General features: G+C 38.5%; 1 protein-coding gene and 1 long non-coding RNA gene across 2 annotated transcripts in view; one reads left to right on the forward strand and one right to left on the reverse strand.

Annotated features, from left to right (window-relative positions):
- LOC125172014 (uncharacterized) overlaps positions 1-1,353 on the reverse strand; it is a 31,636-nt gene extending 30,283 nt beyond the window's left edge. The window contains exon 1 of the long non-coding RNA XR_007154549.1: positions 1,282-1,353. This is a non-coding gene — a long non-coding RNA (uncharacterized LOC125172014). The remainder of the gene's footprint in view (positions 1-1,281) is intronic.
- On the forward strand, positions 1,186-19,952 carry GCLM (glutamate-cysteine ligase modifier subunit). The gene is made up of 7 exons (XM_047869410.1): positions 1,186-1,713; positions 6,941-7,006; positions 8,316-8,400; positions 11,493-11,552; positions 12,775-12,977; positions 14,631-14,745; positions 19,233-19,952. Exons 1-7 carry the CDS (start codon positions 1,588-1,590, stop codon positions 19,400-19,402), a joined length of 825 nt encoding a protein of 274 aa, XP_047725366.1. The 5' UTR covers positions 1,186-1,587; the 3' UTR covers positions 19,403-19,952.
- The last annotated feature ends 727 nt before the right edge of the window (positions 19,953-20,679 follow it).

The raw sequence follows: 20,679 nt of genomic DNA on the forward strand, positions 1-20,679 counted from the left end.
ATACAGGAAGTCAAGAAACAATGCCACAGCAAATTAACACAAGAATCAAATGTTTACAGGGGCTCAGATGGTTAAGAATTAGACTTGGGCTCAAGTCCTGATCTCAGGGTTCCTGGGTTCCAGCCCCAGGGCGGGCTCTGTGCTGCAGCTCAGAGCTTGGAGCCTGCTTCGGATTCTTTGTGTGTGTGTGTGTCTCTCTCTCTCTCTCTCTGCCCTTCTCCCACTCCTGCTCTGTCTCTCAAAAAATAAATAATAAAAAAAAATTGTTTTAAAGAACCAAATGTTTACATTAATTAAAATACTCCATGCTTGCTCCTGCTTCTGGCATTACCCTTTTCAATGAATTCTTACTTTCATTCAGCCAACAAATATTTACTCAAAATCAGACTCAATCTCTTACCTCCTGCTACCAGCTTCTTTCCACCTCCCCCTGAATTTTTACCAACCGGAATCTTTTATAATAGAATTTTGCTTTTTAATATATCTAATTGCTCTTAACGAGGATAAATGTTTCTTGAGGAAAGCTCAATAAATGTTCAATTTGAGGTTCATACCAAGTCTACTACATATGAAGCTTAGTAGTAAAGAATCACAAAATCTTCCCTGATCTCACCGGTCGAAGTGTTCTCTTTAATCTGAACTCATCAGGAAACTGTCCTACGCTACCCTTTCGTATGCTTACGCCTTATCTTTAGAACTAGAGTATTAGCTTCTCAAAAACAAAGATTAAGTTTTACTCTTTGACTTCACACACTGTCCAGCAAATAGTGCAAATCAAGAGACCTTAAAGAACATGAAGAAACACCCGCAGTTTGGGGGAAAAGGCCTTAAGAAAGAAAATGAACTAAAAGGGTAGAAAAGCAAAGAAGGGGAACTTTGCCTTAACACCTGCTTTTGGGAACTAAAACCTAGTGTTTCAAAGCCATGGTAGATGCTTTCGCTGTCTTTTTAAAGAGGTATGGAAGGAAATCACCAGCGCGACCGCCCATTGGCTGGGAGGCGAAACCGCAAGCGCGGCTGGTGACGCTAGGTGGAGGGGGCACGGGCCGGCACTCCGTCCTCTGACCGGCAGGGGGAGCCCTGCCGAGCGCCGGGTCCCTCCCCGCCCCGCCCCGCCGCGCGCGCCCCGCGCGCCCTGCGCGCCCAGCGCTCTCTGCGCCGCGCGCCCGCCCGGCGCCACGCCCGCCACAGGCCAAGGGCCAGTCACCCGCGGGCAGGCGTCCCGCAGCCTTCTCGCCGCCCCGCCCCGCCCGGCCCCGCCGCGGGACGGGTAACGGTTACCAAGCACTTTCTCAGCCGCGATTTCTGCTTAGTCATTGTCTTCCAGGAAACGGTCCCTTCGGTTGGGAGTCAACTCTGAGGCGGCAGCCGCAGTAGCAGCAGCCGCAGCCGCCAGCGCGTCCCTCCCGGGCCGCCGCTCCGCCACCGTCCGGCCTCCCTCGTTCCCGAGCGCAGGCCGAGGTCCCGCCGCGTGGGGCCGGCAGCCTCGCGCTCGGCTCTCCCGCCTCGGGCACCGCGTCCTGCGGGGCGGCCTCCTTCCTCGCCTGCGACCCCGTCGCCTCCTGGCCCCTTCGGTCGGCCGCTGCCATGGGCACCGACAGCCGCTTGGCCGGGGCGCTGCTGGCGCGGGCCCGCACCCTGCACCTGCAGACGGGGAACCTGCTGAACTGGGGCCGCCTGCGGAAGAAATGCCCGTCCACGCACAGCGAGGAGGTGAGAGACGCCGAGCTCCCGGGGCAGGCCGCCGGCCGGGCGGCTCCGAGAGGGAGGCAGCGCCCGAGGGGAGGGCGGGCGGCCAGGCTCGGGGCGCGGCGGAGGGCGCCGGGTGAGGCCGCTGGGGTTAGGACGTCGCCTCCAAACCTGCTGCCCCGCGGCCGCGCGTCTTAAAACACTTGGCAGGTGCAACTTCACCCCGGAGGACGCCTCTGTCAAGCTTCCGGGCGACAGCCGAGCTCTCGAACGTACCGGCCCCCTCTTCCTCGCGGGGGTGGGATGGGCGGGGTGGGTGCAGAGAGAGCCAGTACCTCGCTCTCCCAGCCCCCCGGCCCCTTCCCCCCCTCCCCACCCCGCGGCCAGGTGAAGACGGTGTAGAGGCTCGCTTTTCCGGGATTCAGGTGAGGGTAGCAGTAAATAATCCACTTAGCTCGGAGGCTGACAGGAGTTTCTCTATTACAGTAAGGCAGGTGACTAAACGCTTCAGGTTCGGCTTTGGAATAAGGTACAGATTCTTCTCGCCCAAGGTGAATCTCCCTTAGTTTATTTCCCCGAAGACTAATCGCTAGTTTGAAGTGGCAGAGATCAGTCTGGAATTACACACGTGTTACGGGTTCGGGGCTGGTCATCCCTGCGTGGGGAGTCCGTGTGCACAGCCCGTTGCGGAGGCATGTCGGTGGTGTGGGACGATCCGAGTATCGAGGGATGATGACTAAATGAAACGCACCTTTTCGTTCAGGAGCTGTGTGACTGTGAGAAAGTTCCCTTCCCTCAGTCTGTCTCCACAACTTTGAAGCTCATCAACCCGCTGTGAGGATGAAAAGAATACAGGAAAATGTTCGCCACGCAGGCATTTATCTCGTTATTATTTTCACCTGATTGCGTCAGAAAGCTAAAACAAAGCTTGATTAAAAGGGAAAGTGCCCTATGCCACCTTATGACGCTATCAGCTGTAGTCCTAGGCAGCTTTTGCTCTTTTATTGGAGATGCTGGTAATCGGTGCAGGAGCACAGGGCATCCGCGTCCGCTCTGGGCCTGTGGCCAGGCCTGGCGTTGAGAGCGAGCACCCATCAGAGTGAGAGCTCTGGGCTGTAACTTTAATAGGAATCAAAGTCCGCACCATATTCTGTGACCGGATTCCATCCACCTCAGTGTGTATACCTTTTTCTGTTTAAACCGCCCCACTTAGACTATTTCTCCCCCAAGTAAATATTCCTGTATTTCTAGTCCCTTAATTTCCTCTCAGCGCTGTTGGTTCAATGCACCATTTTCCATGTATATTAACAATATTGGGTGAAACTTTTGCTCTCTCGTTTCACTGCAACACCCTCTAAAGTAGTGGCCTTCAGAGTTTTTTGACTGCAAGCCCAGGAAGAAATTTTACCTTGCAGTCGCGTTCATAGTCCATAAGGACAGAAAGTAGGATGCGCGGTTGCCTGGGGCCGGGGGTAGGAATGGGTAGTGACTCCTACTAGGCACATGGAGATGTTCTAAAATTGGATTGTGGTGATGCTGCACAAGTCTGTAAAACTCTGCACAAATTCTCTAAAACTCATTGAGTTGTGCACTTAAAATGAGTGAATTTTATTTATGTAAATTATACTTAAGTAAAACAAAAAATCTCAAAGGTTTTATGAAGATATTAACCTTTAGTATATCCTGTGTATTCTGATTTTTTTTCTTATTTTTTAATGTAACAGGTCACATACCACACTCTTTATTTCTTTTTTTTTTTTTTTTAAGTTTGTTTATTTTTGAAAGAGAAAGGAAGCACAAGTGCGGGAGGGGCAGAGAGAGAGGGAGAGAATCCCAAGCAGGCTCTGACTCAGGGCTGGAATCTACGGACTGTGAGATCATGACCTGAGCTGAAGTCAGATGCTTAACTGACTGAGCCACCCAGGTGCCCCTACACTAATTTTATTTTATTTTATTTTATTTTATTTTATTTTAAAGTTTATTTATTTATTTTGAGAGAGAGAGAGAGACTGTGTGTGGGGGAAGGGGGGAGAGAGAGAGAGAGAGAGAGGGGATCCCAAATAGGCTCCTCACTGTCAGTGCAGAGGAGCTGAAATCAAGAGTAGCAAGCTTAACTGACTGAGCCCCCAAGGTGTCCCTACAGTTTTTATTTCTTAATGTAACAAGTCATACTCCACAATTTGAAAAACATTGTTCAAGGGACTAATTCTGGTTTGGGTGTTTTATTTTGGGTTGCTGCATAAGAGGGACAAAATAAGCGAGAAAACATTTGAGGAAAACTTGAAGATATGGCAGCATATTGTAGGGAAAATATGACAGTTTAGTTAGGAGAGGCATGTTTTGTTTCCATGTAAAAAGGAACTTTGTATCACCCAAAGCTCCAAATTAGGATATGCTACTTGAAACAGTTTAACCTCCTAGAATAAAGAAACTGAATAAATCACTCATTATTAAGAACATTTACACATTGAGTAGAGAGTTCAAGTTTCCTAAAAAGGTCTCTTCTAGTTCTAATGTCTTTCTTTTCTTTCTTTTTAATGTTTATCCAGTTTTGAGAGAGAGAGAGAGAGAGAGAGAGAGAGAGAAACAAGCAGGGGAGGGGCAGAGAGAGAGGGAGATACAGAATCCAAAGCAGACTCCAGGCTCTGAGCGGTCAGTGCAGATGCAGGGCTCAAGAAACCATGAACAGTGAGATCGTGACCGTGAGCCAAAGTTGGCCACTCAACTGACTTAGCCACCCAGGTGCCCCTCTAATGTGTTTTGTCAATTCTATGATCTTTAAAAAAATTCTTTTTCACTAGAATTTTATGAAGTCAAATCTTGTTTTTGTTTTTTTTAAAGATGGTCTGTATTTTAATTTTATTTTTCAACGTTTTTATTTATTTTTGGGACAGAGAGAGACAGAGCATGAACAGGGGAGGGGCGGAGAGAGAGGGAGACACAGAATCGGAAACAGGCTCCAGGCTCCAAGCCATCAGCCCAGAGCCTGACGCGGGGCTCGAACTCACGGACCGTGAGATCGTGACCTGGCTGAAGTCAGACGCTTAACCGACTGCGCCACCCAGGCGCCCCGTCAAATCTTGTTTTTTAAATGAGCCATTATAGGACTGTTTTGCTTAGTTCTTTGTTGTAAGAGTATTTGGCCAGAGAACTCACATAGTAAGTATATTTACAACTCTTAAACAACATGAGATCTGATGATACATGACATTATGATGATACTTCTCTTCAGTGATCATATGTGTATATGATAAGAATGAAGAGAGCAGAGCATAAAAAAGTATAAGGTTAATGTTGGGTCAATATACATAACATATAAAAGATTAGAAATCACTAGGTTAGTGATATAGTCAATGAATTTCTCATATTATTGTAACATTGGGTCTGTTCTGACATTTTGCAGAATCCAAGATTATTAAAGAAATGGTTTCAAGAAGGGGTGAATACTCTGAAAATATACTTCCTTCCTGAATTGGAGAATTCATCAGGAGAGCCTTAAGTATGCAAATAAGCCATCCTTCCAGAGGAAGTTTTCTTAAAATTCTCGCATGATATGAGCCAAACCATACTTGATAGAATTCTTAACCTGCCGCCTCAACTTTTACTAATTTTGAAAAGAATATTGACTTGTAATTCTCTCTGGAATGATTATCAACTAATTTTATTTACTATTTTAAATTGGATTATATATTTTCTATGAAGATACAGACCTTGTAGATTGAATTCGTATGGGTTATTGTGGATAGCACATATAGTTTTGTTGTAGATTATGAAGCTTAATCTAGATGACTCAGCTCTTAAATTGATAGACCAGTTTCTTGTAATTATCTGTACTAAGATAAAAGCAGTAAAGGGCTTGTGTCCATTTTTATCATAAGCAGTCATAGATAGTTCAGAAGCTGAGTCTGTGTTATTGCTATTTGGAAAGTGCTTTTGCAGTTCAGGAACTTGCTCCCAGTTACTCATTTATTTTCTCATTGATTGCCCACAGAATGCAAAGCACTGTGTCCTTGGATGTTTATAAGTGATTTCAAATTGCTAGTGTTGCCCATTAGTGGTCCTAAATCAATTTGCTGAGTCATAGAACAGCATATTTTTTTTTTCTAATTAATAGAAGCCATCAGAATGCCTGGCATGTAGCAAACTATTTGTTTTGTCAACATTTTGTTCTGTGTATGTAGGTAGTCACTCTCTATGTGAATGTATGTACGTCTTACTCTGGACCACTATTAGACAAGTTTGAAATACACTGACATAAAGCATGAAAGATGAATGAGCATTTTAATGGATTTACAACATACATAATGTCAGCATAAACAAATTTTTGTTTGTACAAGAATATATTGAAGGCAGGTTGGAGGTATACCTAAGTGTTAGGAAATGACGTGTGGGCTGACATTATGCAAGTTGACTTGTGTTAAGATATGACTACAGTGCAGGGTACCTGGGTGGCTCAGTCAGTTAAGCCACCAACTTCGGCTCAGGTCATGATCTCGTGGATTCGTGAGTTCGAGCCCTGTGTTGGGCTCTGTGCTGACAGCCTGGATCCCGCTTCAGATTCTCTCTCTCTCTGCCCCTCCCCTGCTCATGCTCGCTCGCTCTCGCTCTCTCTCTCTCTCTCTCTCTCTCTCTCTCCAGAAATAAATGTTAAAAAAAATTTTTTTTAAATAGTTAAAAAAAAAAAAAGAAAGAAAAAAAAGATATGACTATGGTAGTTCTCAAACTTTATATGTTGATTACATGGGATACTTGTTAAAATGCAATTTCCACTGCCCTTAGAGTGATTCAGCAGGTCTAAGATGGGGCTCAGGTACTGTAATTTTTAATGAATACCACAGGTGAATACTGTAGGAGTTCCTCTGGCCACACTTAGAGAATCATTTGTTTGTCTTTGAGGAATATCTCATAGTGATTAATAATAATTTTAGTCAGCCTCCCTGAACTTGAACCCCTGTTTCTTTTTGTTTCTTTGGGAATACTTTTATGTCTCAAAAGTTTACTTAAACTTTCATTAGTACAAAAATACTTTTAAAATAAGTACTGTTTATCATCATTTGAAGATTAAGATAAAAACATTTAAATACGTTTTTGTTGAAGAAAACAAAAAACTTGTAAAACTAAAATTTTGGTTTTTATGATTTTTCCTATTGACATCTTTTTTCCACTGATCAAACAAATACATTCTTATTGTAGAAGTACGGAAAAATATATAGAGTTTGATTAACAGTTTCAAAACGCATTCCTTTTACAGCTTCGAGATTGTATCCAAAAGACCTTGAATGAGTGGAGTTCCCAAATCAGCCCTGATTTGGTCAGGGTGAGTAAAATGTGAATGAAGAAATCATGTGGGTCAAAAGGGAAATGCAGTAAGCAGGGAATTAATTCCCCAGTTGTGATAGGGAAGTCAAATAGGCAATTAGCATAAAACTCCCTGTAGCTGATTTGCTGAGATGGCTGGCTGCCTGACCCAGTATGCTTAAGCATAAAACAGAAAATCCAGGATGTGTCACCAAATCTTCAACTAGACAAGATAATCAGGATTCTCGGTGCTTAATTCCCAGCACGGTATCTTCACAATGTATTTTGTTCCAGTTTATATTTGGTCTAGTAAAGGAATGACTGTTGAGCAATTTTGGTTGCTAGATTGCTTTGGTAGAGCATCATAACTCTCAATATAATTTTTTTAATGTCAGTTTCAAGTGAAACACTGGGTGTCACATTAAATACCAATATATGACTATTATCATAAATATTAATATATAAACCAGAGTGGTTGCAAGCCAGTCTTTGGAATCCAATTCAGCCAAAAGCTCATAACAAATTACATAGACTACTTTAAAACTATGAAAGAGGACATGTGCTGGAAATGCTTGTTTCCCTGGGCATTCTGCAAGTTTAAACTCTCTAGCTGCTAGGCAGATGTTGATTAATGTCTTTGATCAGTCTGTGTTTCTCTGAAATGACCATTTGCCTCTATGCATGACTGATAAACACTTACTGTAAGCCCTTGATGTGTGCTAGGCATTGTAATATGCTCAAGAACTGTGAGGAAGCCCTCACTATTTACTTTGTAAATGTGGGTTAATATATTTCTGATTTATATGTACTAACATTTTATCATTTTCCTCATAATTTATTCATTATAATGCATTAGAATGGCCTTTACTTTTTTTATTGCATTCAGGAAAAAAAAAACTTGTTTTAAAGTGTTTGTGATTAATATAAGAAGTTTTTAACATGTCATTATCCTGAATAGATGAATATTTATCATTTTTCATTGGTTTCTTTTTTAACTAAAATTATGTACTGTGCTAGTAGTTCTAACTCCTCACATGTTTCCCCACCGCCACCACTATTTGTTTTGTTTTTGTTTTTTATCATGCATTCCTCTGAGTACCTGCTCAAAATGAGATAATTTTTCCCAGTAAATGGACACACACACACAGCGTTTTACCTTTGTTTCAGGGTTTTGCAAACCTTATGAAGCTCATCCAGACATTCAGTAAAGAACCCAGTTAATCTTATGGGCTCTCTGCTTCTAAAGGGCACTATGGACAATAGAAAACATATAGCTAATCAGAAACATTAATTTTATATTTATTGTAAACATTGTGTGTTTATTATAGGAGTTTCCAGATGTCTTGGAATGTACTGTATCTCATGCAGTAGAAAAGATAAATCCTGATGAAAGAGAAGAAATGAAAGTTTCTGGTAAAGTCCGGCCTTTACAATTTATTTTGTAATACAGTGGAAGTGATAGATTTTGTCAGGCATGGGAATAAACCTTTCTTTCCCTCTGGTAATGAGAGACTCAGTCACTAAGTGTGAGAAATACAGAGATTCTTTTTAAACATAATCTTGATGTAAACTCCAAGTGGAAGTTATAGGAGGTCAGTTTTGGCTACTTAAGCAGAGTCAGAATAGAACTTCACCTTGCTCTTCTTCATGGTGGTCTCATTAATTTATATGTTGGGACTTCAGAGCAGTAGGAAGATTAAGGTGGAGGGAATGGAAAGAAGAAAGGGAAGGCTTAAGAGCAGTGTCTACCTGAAGCGAGCATAAGCCTTCTCTTCCTGGTGGAACACTGCTGAGCGATGGCTGAAGTCATCTGAAAGCGTAAACAGAAGTCTGGCAACAAGTTGCATGAAGAGAAGTAAAATACATGTTAAACTCATTCAACAAATGTATTGAGTGACTGTTTTCCAGAGACCATGCTAAGCTCAAGGAATGAAAAAATAGAGATGTGCTGTTTTTGCCCTCAGTTTACAGTCAGCATAGCACAGTTATTAAAAGCTTGACCTTGGCTAGATTGAAATTCCTTCATATACAGATTACTGACTGGTGTAATCTTGGGCTAACTAGTTACTTAACCTCTCTGAGCCTCGGTTTTCTCATTTATAAAACAGGGATGCATCTCTTTCACAGGCTTCTTTGTAAATTAGGTGAAATAACAAAAGCACTTAACATAGTGCTTGGCAAAACAGTTAAGTGCTAGCTAGATAGTTGTTATTTATTACCATTTGTGGTTGTGTTGTGGCTGTTATTAGGATGGACATGTAAGATGAGATAGGGCATTGTCTTTTGACTCAATAACTACCATTTGTTGAGTTATATTGAGTTAGCAATATAACAATTTGGTTATATTTCCTCACATGATTCTCAAAACAATTCTACAAGGTAGGTCTATTGTCCCCATTGCACAAGTGACGTTAAATAACTTAGAAGTTGTCATGTAACCAGTATGTGGTTGAACCAGGAATCCATCCAGGTATGCCTGACTCTAAAACCCATTTCTTTTACAACACATTGCTATTTGTGTTGGATAAAGGAGGTAAAAGCAACCTTTTCTCTGTGGTTGATTGCAGTTCTTCATGGTTTAGATCCATCTTGGAGCTTGTACAGGTTGTCCTCAGTTCCTAGAGGGCTTGAGATTTTTGATAAGTATCAAATTTTTCCCTATTTGAAGAGCTTCCCTTTCCCTACGTATCTAAAAATACCTCCTTTTTCAGAGAAAGGAGACCATTTCAAATAGCCCAGATTCATGACCACAGGGATAGTGGTGGGGAGGGTTTTCATGGAGCATAACTATGGCAGCTATGGTTGGACCAAAGTGGTGAAGATTGACTCTCACCTGGTAGAGAGTGGTGATGACTTTTAAACAGAGAAGCTGCATGAGGAAAGCAATGCTTTAGGAATATTAGCAGTAGAAAGGAAGGGACAAACAAGAAATGTACAAGGTAAATTTGTTGTATTTGTTGAATACCAGGCAATTTACATACAAATACTTCATTAGCCCTGTTTTTTTTTCTCCATTCCCTTTTCTGATTTTCTCTCTTCTTGCTCTCCCACTACTCTACCTATTTGTCTATTGAGTAAATTTAGATTTTGAATACTGAATTTACATGAGGTAAATCTATACAAATAAATTTGAATTTAAATCAAGCCAAAGCCTCAGTCTTACAGAAAACTACTCTGCTTTCCTGGTAACCAAAGAAATGCCAATTAATGTGGTCCTGAAACCACATTAGGTGTATATTGTACCTATTAAATTAGCAAAAAACTTACATTTGATAGTGTTCTATACTGTTAGGAGAGAAGTTCTGTTTTTTTTCAAATGTTTATTTCTGAGAGAGAGTGCAAGCGCAAGCAGGGGAAGGCAGAGAGAGAGAGGGAGACAGGATCTGAAGCGGGCTCTGCGCTGACAGCAGAGAGCCTGATGCAGGACTTTAACTCATGAACCGTGAGATCATGACCTGAGCCAAAGTCAAGAGTCAGACACTTAACCGACTGAGCCACCCAGGCACCCCCAAATCTTTTATATAACAGTAGGAGGTAAATAAAATATAAGAAGACTCACAAAAAAGCTCATACCCTTTGACTCATAAACACATTTCTGACAATTTGTCCTTGGGAAATGCTTCAGCATAAAGTTGAACAAAGTTACCAAGATGTTTCTTTAACATTGTATGTGATAACAAAAAACTGGTACTAATGTAAGTGTTCAAAAAGTAGGAAATTATTTAGTAAGTTATACCCTATCAAAATTACAGAATAATGTTCAGCCATTAAAAATGAGTATGTAAAATTATTCATTAAAAATAGAGAGTATACAGAAACCTAAACAGTGACTGCTTTCAGTGATGAGACAATTGGCTTTTTTTTTTTTTTTGGTCTTTGTATTCTTGTAGGTTCTTCTCATTTCTAGAGTGAATATATTATGATTTTAAAAAAACTTTAAGGGAACTAAATACTTGATAAAGATGTAAAAAAAATTATGTAAAGGTAAACTAAATAGATAGGAATAAATGCTATACCCTGCTTCATATGACCAGTAACTGAAAGGTAATGTCTAAAACTTAGAATGATTGTATTAGAAAGGTGAGGTTGTGGTATTCTTTTCATTTTTCTTCTCATTATAAGTAATTTTAATTTAGTCTTTGCATTGATTTTAGTTTATTGAAGAAAGTAATATGCTCCATTAATATTTAATACATAAAAATATACATTTTGAGTAATTTAAGTTTGTATATTTATCTGACCTGCCTTCTAACAGATGGAAAATTAATATTTGCTTTTTTGTTTTGACAAATGGGTATTTTTTTGGCAACTGACATATAAGTTAAAAATTACAATGGAAATGTACTTTCATGTCTTAAAATGGAAACTATAAAATTATGTGACTAGGAAAGGAAAGATAATTCATACAGGATTCTCTGTCATCTTAATATCGTTGGCAATGTTAATACTGTGTAGTAAAAGTTACCCAAATGTAGTAATCAGTTTTGTTTTCTTTTGTTACCCAGCAAAACTGTTCATTGTAGGATCAAACTCTTCATCATCAACTAGAAATGCAGTTGACATGGGTAAGCAAAAATTTAACTTTTTACCTTCATAATGATCTTTAAATTAGTATAGGTGTATTAGTTAGGTCTTGTGTTCAGGTCCAGAAAAAAAGAAAATGAGCTCATTCCAATTTTACTCTTTAAGGTTCTCGCCTAATTTCTTAAGGCTTATGTCAGATCATATAAGCATTTGTAGGTTCATATTTTGATATATAAGAAGAATGTAAAAGATATAATCAAATATTGACTATATGTTTGGAGATAGAAATTCTTAATCCTATTCTTAGCCCTTTTAGTACTATAATGAAATACCACAACCACCACCACAACAAAACAAGCATTTTCATCTTTGGCTCTTGGTTAGATTATTGTGATATTACAATTATTCAATATTTTTTCTTCTAAAATGTTCTTACAGTATAGAGGTTGGATGCTTAAGTAATTAGCTCTATAATATAACTGTGGAATGAAAAAAGAATCATTTAAAGTAAACTCTTTAAATTATTTTTATAGAAATTACCTCTATTGGGGTGCCTGGGTGACTCAGTCGGTTAAGTGTCTGACTTCAGCTCAGGTCATGATCTCACAGTTCGTGAGATTGAGCCCCACATTGGGCTCTGTGCTGACAGTGCAGAGCATGGAGCCTGTTTCAGATTCCTTGTCTCCCTCTCTCTGTGGCCCTCCCCTACTCACACTCTGTCTCTCTTTCTTTCAAAAATAAATAAACATCTTAAAAAAATTTTTAAAAAGAAATTAAATTACCTCTATAAATATAGATTAGAACCATAAATTTAGTTTTTCAGAGTCTCAAGACTATTCTTTGCCATGACTACCAATTACAGAATATGAGGTCAGAATTCTTATAGTCATCTATATAAGATACTAGTAGAACTGGAGAAGAAAATTTTATGAAGATAAGGAAGCTACCAAAAAAATCGTCTTAGAAACAAGATGAAGGCCTGTTCTCCAGAAGGACTATAATAACTGTGAGTCTCTAGGAAGGAGGCAGGTCAAAGAAACTGACTTGTCTGCCACACAGACCCAATAGATGAACAGGAGCTTATACTTTTTTAAGAGATGGAAATGTTGTAAATGATTATGAAACTGAGTGAAATAATCTGCTATATTAGAAAACTAGTGAACCATATGGACAGAATTTAGTGGGATACTTGAAGGACATTAGAAATACTTGTTTTTATTATGTAACAAATATTTATCCTTTTCGTGTTTTCCTTCACATCAGCCTGTTCAGTCCTTGGAGTTGCACAGCTGGATTCTGTGATCATTGCTTCACCTCCTATTGAAGATGGAGTTAATCTTTCCTTGGAGCATTTGCAGCCTTACTGGGAGGAATTAGAAAACTTAGTTCAGAGCAAAAAGATTGTTGCAATAGGTACCTCTGATCTAGACAAAACACAGTTGGAACAGCTGTATCAGTGGGCACAGGTAAAGCACAGCTAGATCACAAGTACTCTGGGAGGAGCCCAGCTGTTATAGTCTTTGCTACATACTGTTTAGCATCATACACAATAGTGGACAGTCACTGTTGATTTGCTATTCCAAATGTGGGAGTTTTGAGGCAAGATTTATCTAAAACATTGGATTTTTTGGTCTCAAATACGTGCCTAATTGAGCTTAATTATTAATTGGATTTCAAAGAAGTGACATATTGGGGTGCCTGGGTGACTCAATCGGTTAAGTGTCCAACTCTTGATTTCAGCTCAGGTCATGATCCTACAGTTTGTGAGATCAAGCCCCATGTTGGGCTTCATGCTGACAGCATGGAGCCTGCTTAGGATTCTCATTCTCTCTCTCTCTCTCTCCCTCCCTCCCTCCCTCCCTCCCTCCCTCTCCCCCTCCCTCCCTCTCTCTCCCCCTCCCCCATGCATGCACTTGCACTCTCACTCTCTCAAAATAAATACACTTAAAAAAAAATGAGTGACAAAAACACTGGAAAATGTGTCCTGAAGCACTTATAGCCAAAATGAATTAAGGCTGTTTCCTTCAGTTTTACTTTTGTGATAAAATTATTACATTTTTCTTTAGATAAGATTACATTGTGGTTCTGATTTCTTAAGTAAGGGAATATCATATATACAAATATTTTGCTGTTACTTAAAGATAAAAAAGACTTTAGGTTCATAGAATTTGATACAGAGTAGGTGTCATAAATTAATCACAACTCTCTGGCCTAATAATGTACAAAACTATTAGGGAAGTTGCTTACTAACTAGTATTTTACCTTTACTCTATGTGTTGTTCTTTATTCTTTATACTTCATCCCCAATCTTCTCCTTTTCAGATTTTTCAGTTTCTTATGGACAGGAAGACCCTAGAGAACATGTTGCCCCTTCTCCCTTTGATTTGGTGATAGCCAGAATGTGGCCAAGATTCTGCTAGAGAGACTTGGGTGGTCTGGAATGTATCTATAAATTAACCAGAGCAGCTCTTAGAAATTATCTAGTTCTTTTTCAAAATGTGTCTGATTTATAACCATATTTTAATTTTATTTAACGTTTATTTATTTTTGAGAGAGAGACAGAGCACAAGTTGGGGAGGGGCAGAGAGAGAGGGAGACACAGAATCTGAGGCAAGCTCCAGGCTCTGAGCTGTCAGCACAGAGCCCAATGCAGGGCTCGAACTCACAAGCTGTGAGATCATGACCTGAGCTGGTCGGAAGCCCAACCAACTAAGCCATCCGGGTGCCCCATAACCATATTTTATACTTTAATATTAAATGTTTGTATCACTCCTCTTTAATCTTTTACCTTTAAGACATACTCCCTCTTTAGCTGGAACCATCACACTTAGAATCATGTTTATTTCTGAGACAGGTGTACTAGGTTGCAGGTGCTAGCGGGAGAGTTTCTAGTAGTGTAGCACTACATTGGCTACCACCTGAAGTTCTTTCCTTTCCCTGTTACCACTAACATGAGTTAGAAAAACATATGTTAATAAATACATTCATTTAAAGTATTTTATAAACTGTAAGCATTATACATGCAATATTTCATATTTTCTAAAGTTGTGTCCTTTTATTGCTTTCCACTTTTTATAGTACTTAATTTAGTGGCGATGTCATGATTTTCTTCACTTTAGGTAAAACCAAATAGTAACCAAGTTAATCTTGCCTCTTGCTGTGTGATGCCACCTGATTTGACTGCATTTGCTAAACAATTTGACATACAGCTATTGACTCATAATGATCCAAAAGGTAAGACTGAGATTTTCATTTCTTGATTGATCATGAGGTTTTATCTTACAAGAAGCTACTTGTTAAAATTTAATTTTTAATTTTGGACAGTGATAAATGTTACCTAGAACTTCTCTTAATGGTTAGTTCAAAATACATATGCCTTTATTTTAGTTTCAGAAAGCTTTATTTTGTCTTTATATCAATGGGAAAAAATTAATGGGATCATTTCCTGAATATCCAGTCTGTTGAAGTTTATAAATATTAAGGATCTTTTAGGATATTTTAAATAGTATCATATAAAATCTTGTATGGTACAGCAAAAATTGTACTGAACAGCCACTTAAAGGGGATAAATATCTAGAAAGAGAGGCAGGTAAAATTTAATTTAAAATTTAAGCATCTTAGGATAGGTAATTGATTAGGTATTTTATTAATCATTACTATCAAGACATATGTTTTGTGTTGATCAGAAACATTTGATTATTGAGAATGGCTTCTCTGCCTTCTGTAGAACTATTTTTAACAACATTTTACAGGATAAGTAGGGAAACTGGGAAGGGAATGTTTTATACTTATTTAGCAGTCTGCTCCATTCCTATTTTTTCACTGAAAAAAATGAAAGAGTGTTTTTGGTATAGTTCTAAGTGAGAAATGTGAAAGTTTTAAATCCCTAAGACATTTCTTTTAATTTTAATTTATTTTGAGAGAGAGAGGGAAAGAGTGAGCGTGAGCAGGACATGGGCAGAGAGTGAAGAATAGAGAATCCCAAGCAGGCTCCATGCTCAGCACAGAGCCCAATGCAGGGCTCTATTTTACAAACCTGAGATCATGACCTGAACTGAAATTAAGAGTCGGACACTTAACTAACTGAGCCACGCAGGCGCCCTAGAGATTTGGCCTTTTTTACCCCCCAAAGTAGGCTCCACACCAGTGTGGATCCAGTGTGGGTCTTGAACTCATGACCCTGAGATCAAGACCTGAGCTGAGATCAAGAGTGGGACGCTCATCCAACTGAGCTACCCAGGTACCTATGACATTTTTATAGAGGTTTTAGTTTAATAAATACTGGAAGAAATTACATTTTCTAGGTGATTCTTGGAGAAAAAATATTTAGCTTTTACTTCCATGTCTAAAAAGATGGCTTTATACTGGTGGTTGGATTCAGTTAGTGTGCTCATGTATACCCCCTTAAGATGTTACACTATTTATTAGCAGTCTGCCACATTTTCATTTTTTCACTGTTTTGTATGAAGAGGAGGAGTTTTAATAGTTACTGTTCATTAGATACTAGGTATCATGCTAAATGCCTTTGAGAGATGATCTGTATTCCTCACAACAGCTGAAACTAGACATTTTATTGGTAAGCCTCAGAATTAAGAAAGTAGCCAAGGCCACCCAGCTGGCATGGGACAGAGTTTAAACTTGGACTTGGTCCTGGCTGAATTTGGAGCCTTCCTCCCTATGCTATACTATCTTTTTGATTTGAGATGGTAGCGTTGTGGTATTTCAGCCTGAAAACCTTACTTTCTTGTCAGTTTTCATCTAAATGATACCAGGAGATAATGACTTCTGCCTCTCCCTTTAGTAATTACTTTCATAAGTAATTAGATTCATTTTTTAAAAAGTCATTTTAGTTGAAAATCTAACAAAGAATTTCTATGCTGATTTGTTCTGAAACATAAACCCAACTTTAAATTCCAACTTTCCATATGTTAGTAGATATTATATCACTTATCTATTTATTTGGTGGGGGTGAGGAGGAGGGGGGCTTTTCCAACAGTAATTGTTACCAACAGATGATGGATGAGCCTGCACCCCATTCTAGCTCCACTTGAAAAAAACTCTTTCCTTCTTCCAGTAGGAAAGGAAATAGGAAAAGACTAAGGTGTCTGGTATTTTATTTCCATGTTATCTAAATGTTGGCATGTGGATTATGTGCTAATGCATGTTGTTATGGTGAAATAAATTGCATATATATATATGAGAAGAGAGATTTAATCCTTTTTTGATATTTTTTTTGTTTTACTGACATAACTTGACACTTGGATGTCTTTCTAATTTTACTTCTAAACCCTTTGATTAGAATTTATAGGCTGATTCTGCATATACCATTAGTGAATCTTCACTTTGATCTATAATGAAGCAATTCTTTTCTTAAAAGATTAATTGTGTTTACTGATTCTAAAGAGCTCGCATGGTTAATGTAAAAGTATGTGGTTAAGTTGATGAATAATAGCATAGCTCTCTGATTATGTGTGTCACATTTTATTTTTTAAGCACTCAAGTTGTAAAACATTTAACTCTACTTGTCATCTAAAATAGAGTTTTGTTTTTAAGTCCCCTCTAAAGCCCTTCCTCTGTTCTAAAATTACCCTGTTCTTCAGAAAGTGTTTATTTTCCATTACTCTTTGCCCTAGAAGTTGCGGTAACAGTTCAACTACAGTCAGGGTGAAACTGTGAAGTGGGTGATCCTGACTCAGAACCTTCCCGTTTTCATTTGTTTCACCCTCCCCTCACTCCCATTAAGTCTGATCTGCTTTATGTCTCATTTCCTCCAGAATCCTCTTCTCTGTCAGGTGGTCTGATAAGCAAATCCATGTTCATGTTACTTTCCCAAAGAGACATTTGCCTTCCATTTATGAAAGCTACACTTTACTAGGCTGCATAGCCAAGTTATCTAACCTCTCTGCCTCGGTTTCCCCCTGGAAAAGGGGAGAATATATCTATTTTATAGGGTTAACATGTGGATTAAATGAGCTAATACATGTACTCAGAAAAGTGCCTAGCACATGATAATAGCAAACATTTACTGAGAGTTTACTATTGACATTATTCAAATATCACAGCAGTTCTTTTGGGGCAAGTGGGTCCTTTAGCGCTCCCAAATCATACAGTCTAGATGGTCACTTAATGCCTATCTGTGTGGTTGGTTCTGACCCTAGTAGAAACTTTTCACATTGATTGGTTGATTCAACAGACATTTGAGTACCTATTATGTGTCAGGCAGTGTTCAGAATACTAGGGATATAGGACCAAGTCATATAAATTCCAACACTCATGATGGGAGGAGACAGACCATAAGATAAATGTTAAATGTGATAAATGGTGGTACATGCTATGGAGAAAAGTTGACTGAAGAAGAAAAGAGTGCCCAGGTTAGGGATTGTTGTTTTATATGGGGTAGTCAGGGAGGCCTCTCTGCTAAGGTGACATTAATCAGAGACCTGCAAGAAGGGAGAGAACCTGTGGGAGTCTGGAGGAAGAGGATTCAGGAAAGAGTAATCAACTGATTCAAAAGTGTGAATGTGCTTGAGGATTTCAAGGCCAGTGTGGCTGGAGAAGAGGCAGTGAGAAAGAGAGTAGTACATCAGAGCAGGATGTAAATGTAGAATCAGAAAATAATTACTTTATCAAAGAGATGCCAAAGAGTTTTTAAATGATCACTGGTGCCCGAGAGAATATAAGATTGGCATTCTGACATTATCAACTGCTAGTGGAAGTGTAAAGTACAGCCCATCTGGAAAGCAACTCAGAGTATCCTATAGATCAAGCTTTCAAAATGTACTTGTACTTTGGCTTTGTTATTCCATAGCCAGGCATGCATTTTAAAGATGTTCAGCATAGCATTATTTTTATTAGCAAAATACTAGGAAAAATTTGAATTTTTTTTGGTCAGCAATGAGGAAATGTATAAATTATGAGATCTAGATAATGTAGTATCTGGGTAATTATTAAAAGTGATACTTCCGGGGCGCCTGGGTGGCTCAGTCAGATAAACGTCTGACTTCGGCTCAGGTCATGATCTCACAGTTTGTGGGTTTGAGCCCTACGCCAGCTCTGTGCTGACAGCTCAGAGACTAGAGCATGGATTCTGTGTCTTCCTCTTTGTCTGCCCCTCTCCCACTCACCTGTGTCTCTCTTTCTCAAAAATAAACATTAAAAAAAAAAAGTGATGCATCCAAAGAATAATTACATGGAAAGATTCATAATATAAGTTGAAAAAATAAATTAGGTTATAACTACAGTTATGATTTTTAAGATATGGAAAATAGATGCAGAAAAAAAGTTGGAAGGAAATACATGGCAATGGAAATGATCTGTCTCCAGTTGATAGGATTATTGATAACTTTCCTTTTTCATCGTTGTATGTAACTTATCTGTATTTTCACTGGCTCTACATTAGAATCGCCTGGAAATCTTCAAAAACAAAACAAAACAACAACAAAAAAAACCAAAACAACTATGCAGGCTCCACTCATCAGAAGTTATGAATTAAATAGGCCGGGGTACAGGTGTAGATACCTTAAAGAACTGCCTGGCTCTTTCTGATATTCTGGTTCAGATTCATAGCATACATTAAGGAAAAGCATATTTTATATTCTTCATATTTTATATTTCTTTGAAGTGTTTCTTTTGTTGTATCTAAATGCTTACCTACATGGTAAAGTGTTGTTATTTTCAAATTTAACACTTTGGGTTTTTATTTGTTGTTTGTTTGTTTTAAGAACTGCTTTCTGAAGCCAGTTTCCAAGAAGCTCTTCAGGAAAGCATCCCTGACATTCAAGCACACGAGTGGGTGCCCCTGTGGCTACTGCGGTATTCAGTCATTGTTAAAAGTAGAGGAATTATCAAATCAAAAGGCTACATCTTACAAGCTAAAAGAAGGGGTTCCTAACTATGACTTAGGATCATAACCTACTTACTGACTTGTAGTTTCCTTGAATATAAGATAAAATTGAGATGTATAAAAATCTGGTTACTTCCTGTAAATGCTGTCATGGAGGCAGCTATTCTTAAGTTATATTTGACAACATGTTATCCGTCAAGTTTTGAATACTTCTCCTGCCTCCATATCAGTTCACTTACCTGAACCACTGTATTGTTTTCATTAAACTATTATTTTCTAATTGAAATTGCCTATAAAGAAAATACTTGCAATATATTTTTCCTTTATTTTTATGACTAATAGAAATCAAGAAAATTTGTTGTTGCATATATTTTGGGCCTAGGCATCAGGGTAATGTATATACATATTTTTTATTTCCAAAAATTAATTAAAGGCTTCTTATTCTATAGTATAACTAAGCAATTACAATTGTTAAGATTGAAATACTGGAAGATATTTTTTCTGTTATTAATGATTATATCCAGAGTAACTGGAGTAGCTGGGATCCACAGTAGTGTAAATAAAATTCATTTCTTCAATACATGAATGAAAACTTAAACTTTATGTGTCCTTGCTTGTATTTACCTATAATGATTTAACCTTGTATTCTTGTGCCATATTTTCCTTGCAATGATTTCCAAGACGAACCAAAGCAAATCTGAAAAAGGAGACTAGAAGCTTTGAAATTATTATTTGGGGTTTTATAAAAGCAACTGTTATCATCTCCAGATTCTTTTTAATTCTTGGTCCATCCTTAATATTTTGCTACTCATTCAAGAATATTCAAAAGTATTGAGTGTTTACCATGTACTGGGCATTGTGGGCTATGGGAAGTGGGGGGGGGGCATAAGCATTCAGAATCAGTTGAGTAAAATAGGTAATATTTGCTTCCCACTAATAACTGGCTAGGAGGTACTAAAAGCCAGAAAAGGAGTGAAAAAAATCTTTAATTCAGGGCCAACATTGTCTTTTTGGACAACTTTTTTGAGATGCAGTCTTAACTATTTAAAAACAAAATGGTATAATACAAACTTTAGAACTAGAAGAGGCTGTAGATTATTTATTATAATTCCTCATTAGTTTAAGAACCAGAAAATAGCAAATAAATAAGCCATGACCTCTGATATACACTATATGTCTCCATAGTTCTATAAATTTGTGTCTGTCATCCAAATAGTTTGAAAATTTCTTCAAAAATCTCATATCTCAATCAGTACTTTTAAACCATGTGTCCTAATACATGGTTTATAAAAATTAAGATATAAAACTAATTTTGCCGAAGTTTT

The sequence above is a fragment of the Prionailurus viverrinus genome, chromosome C1 (assembly GCF_022837055.1).
Source record: "Prionailurus viverrinus isolate Anna chromosome C1, UM_Priviv_1.0, whole genome shotgun sequence".
In the NCBI taxonomy this organism is placed as follows: domain Eukaryota; kingdom Metazoa; phylum Chordata; class Mammalia; order Carnivora; family Felidae; genus Prionailurus; species Prionailurus viverrinus.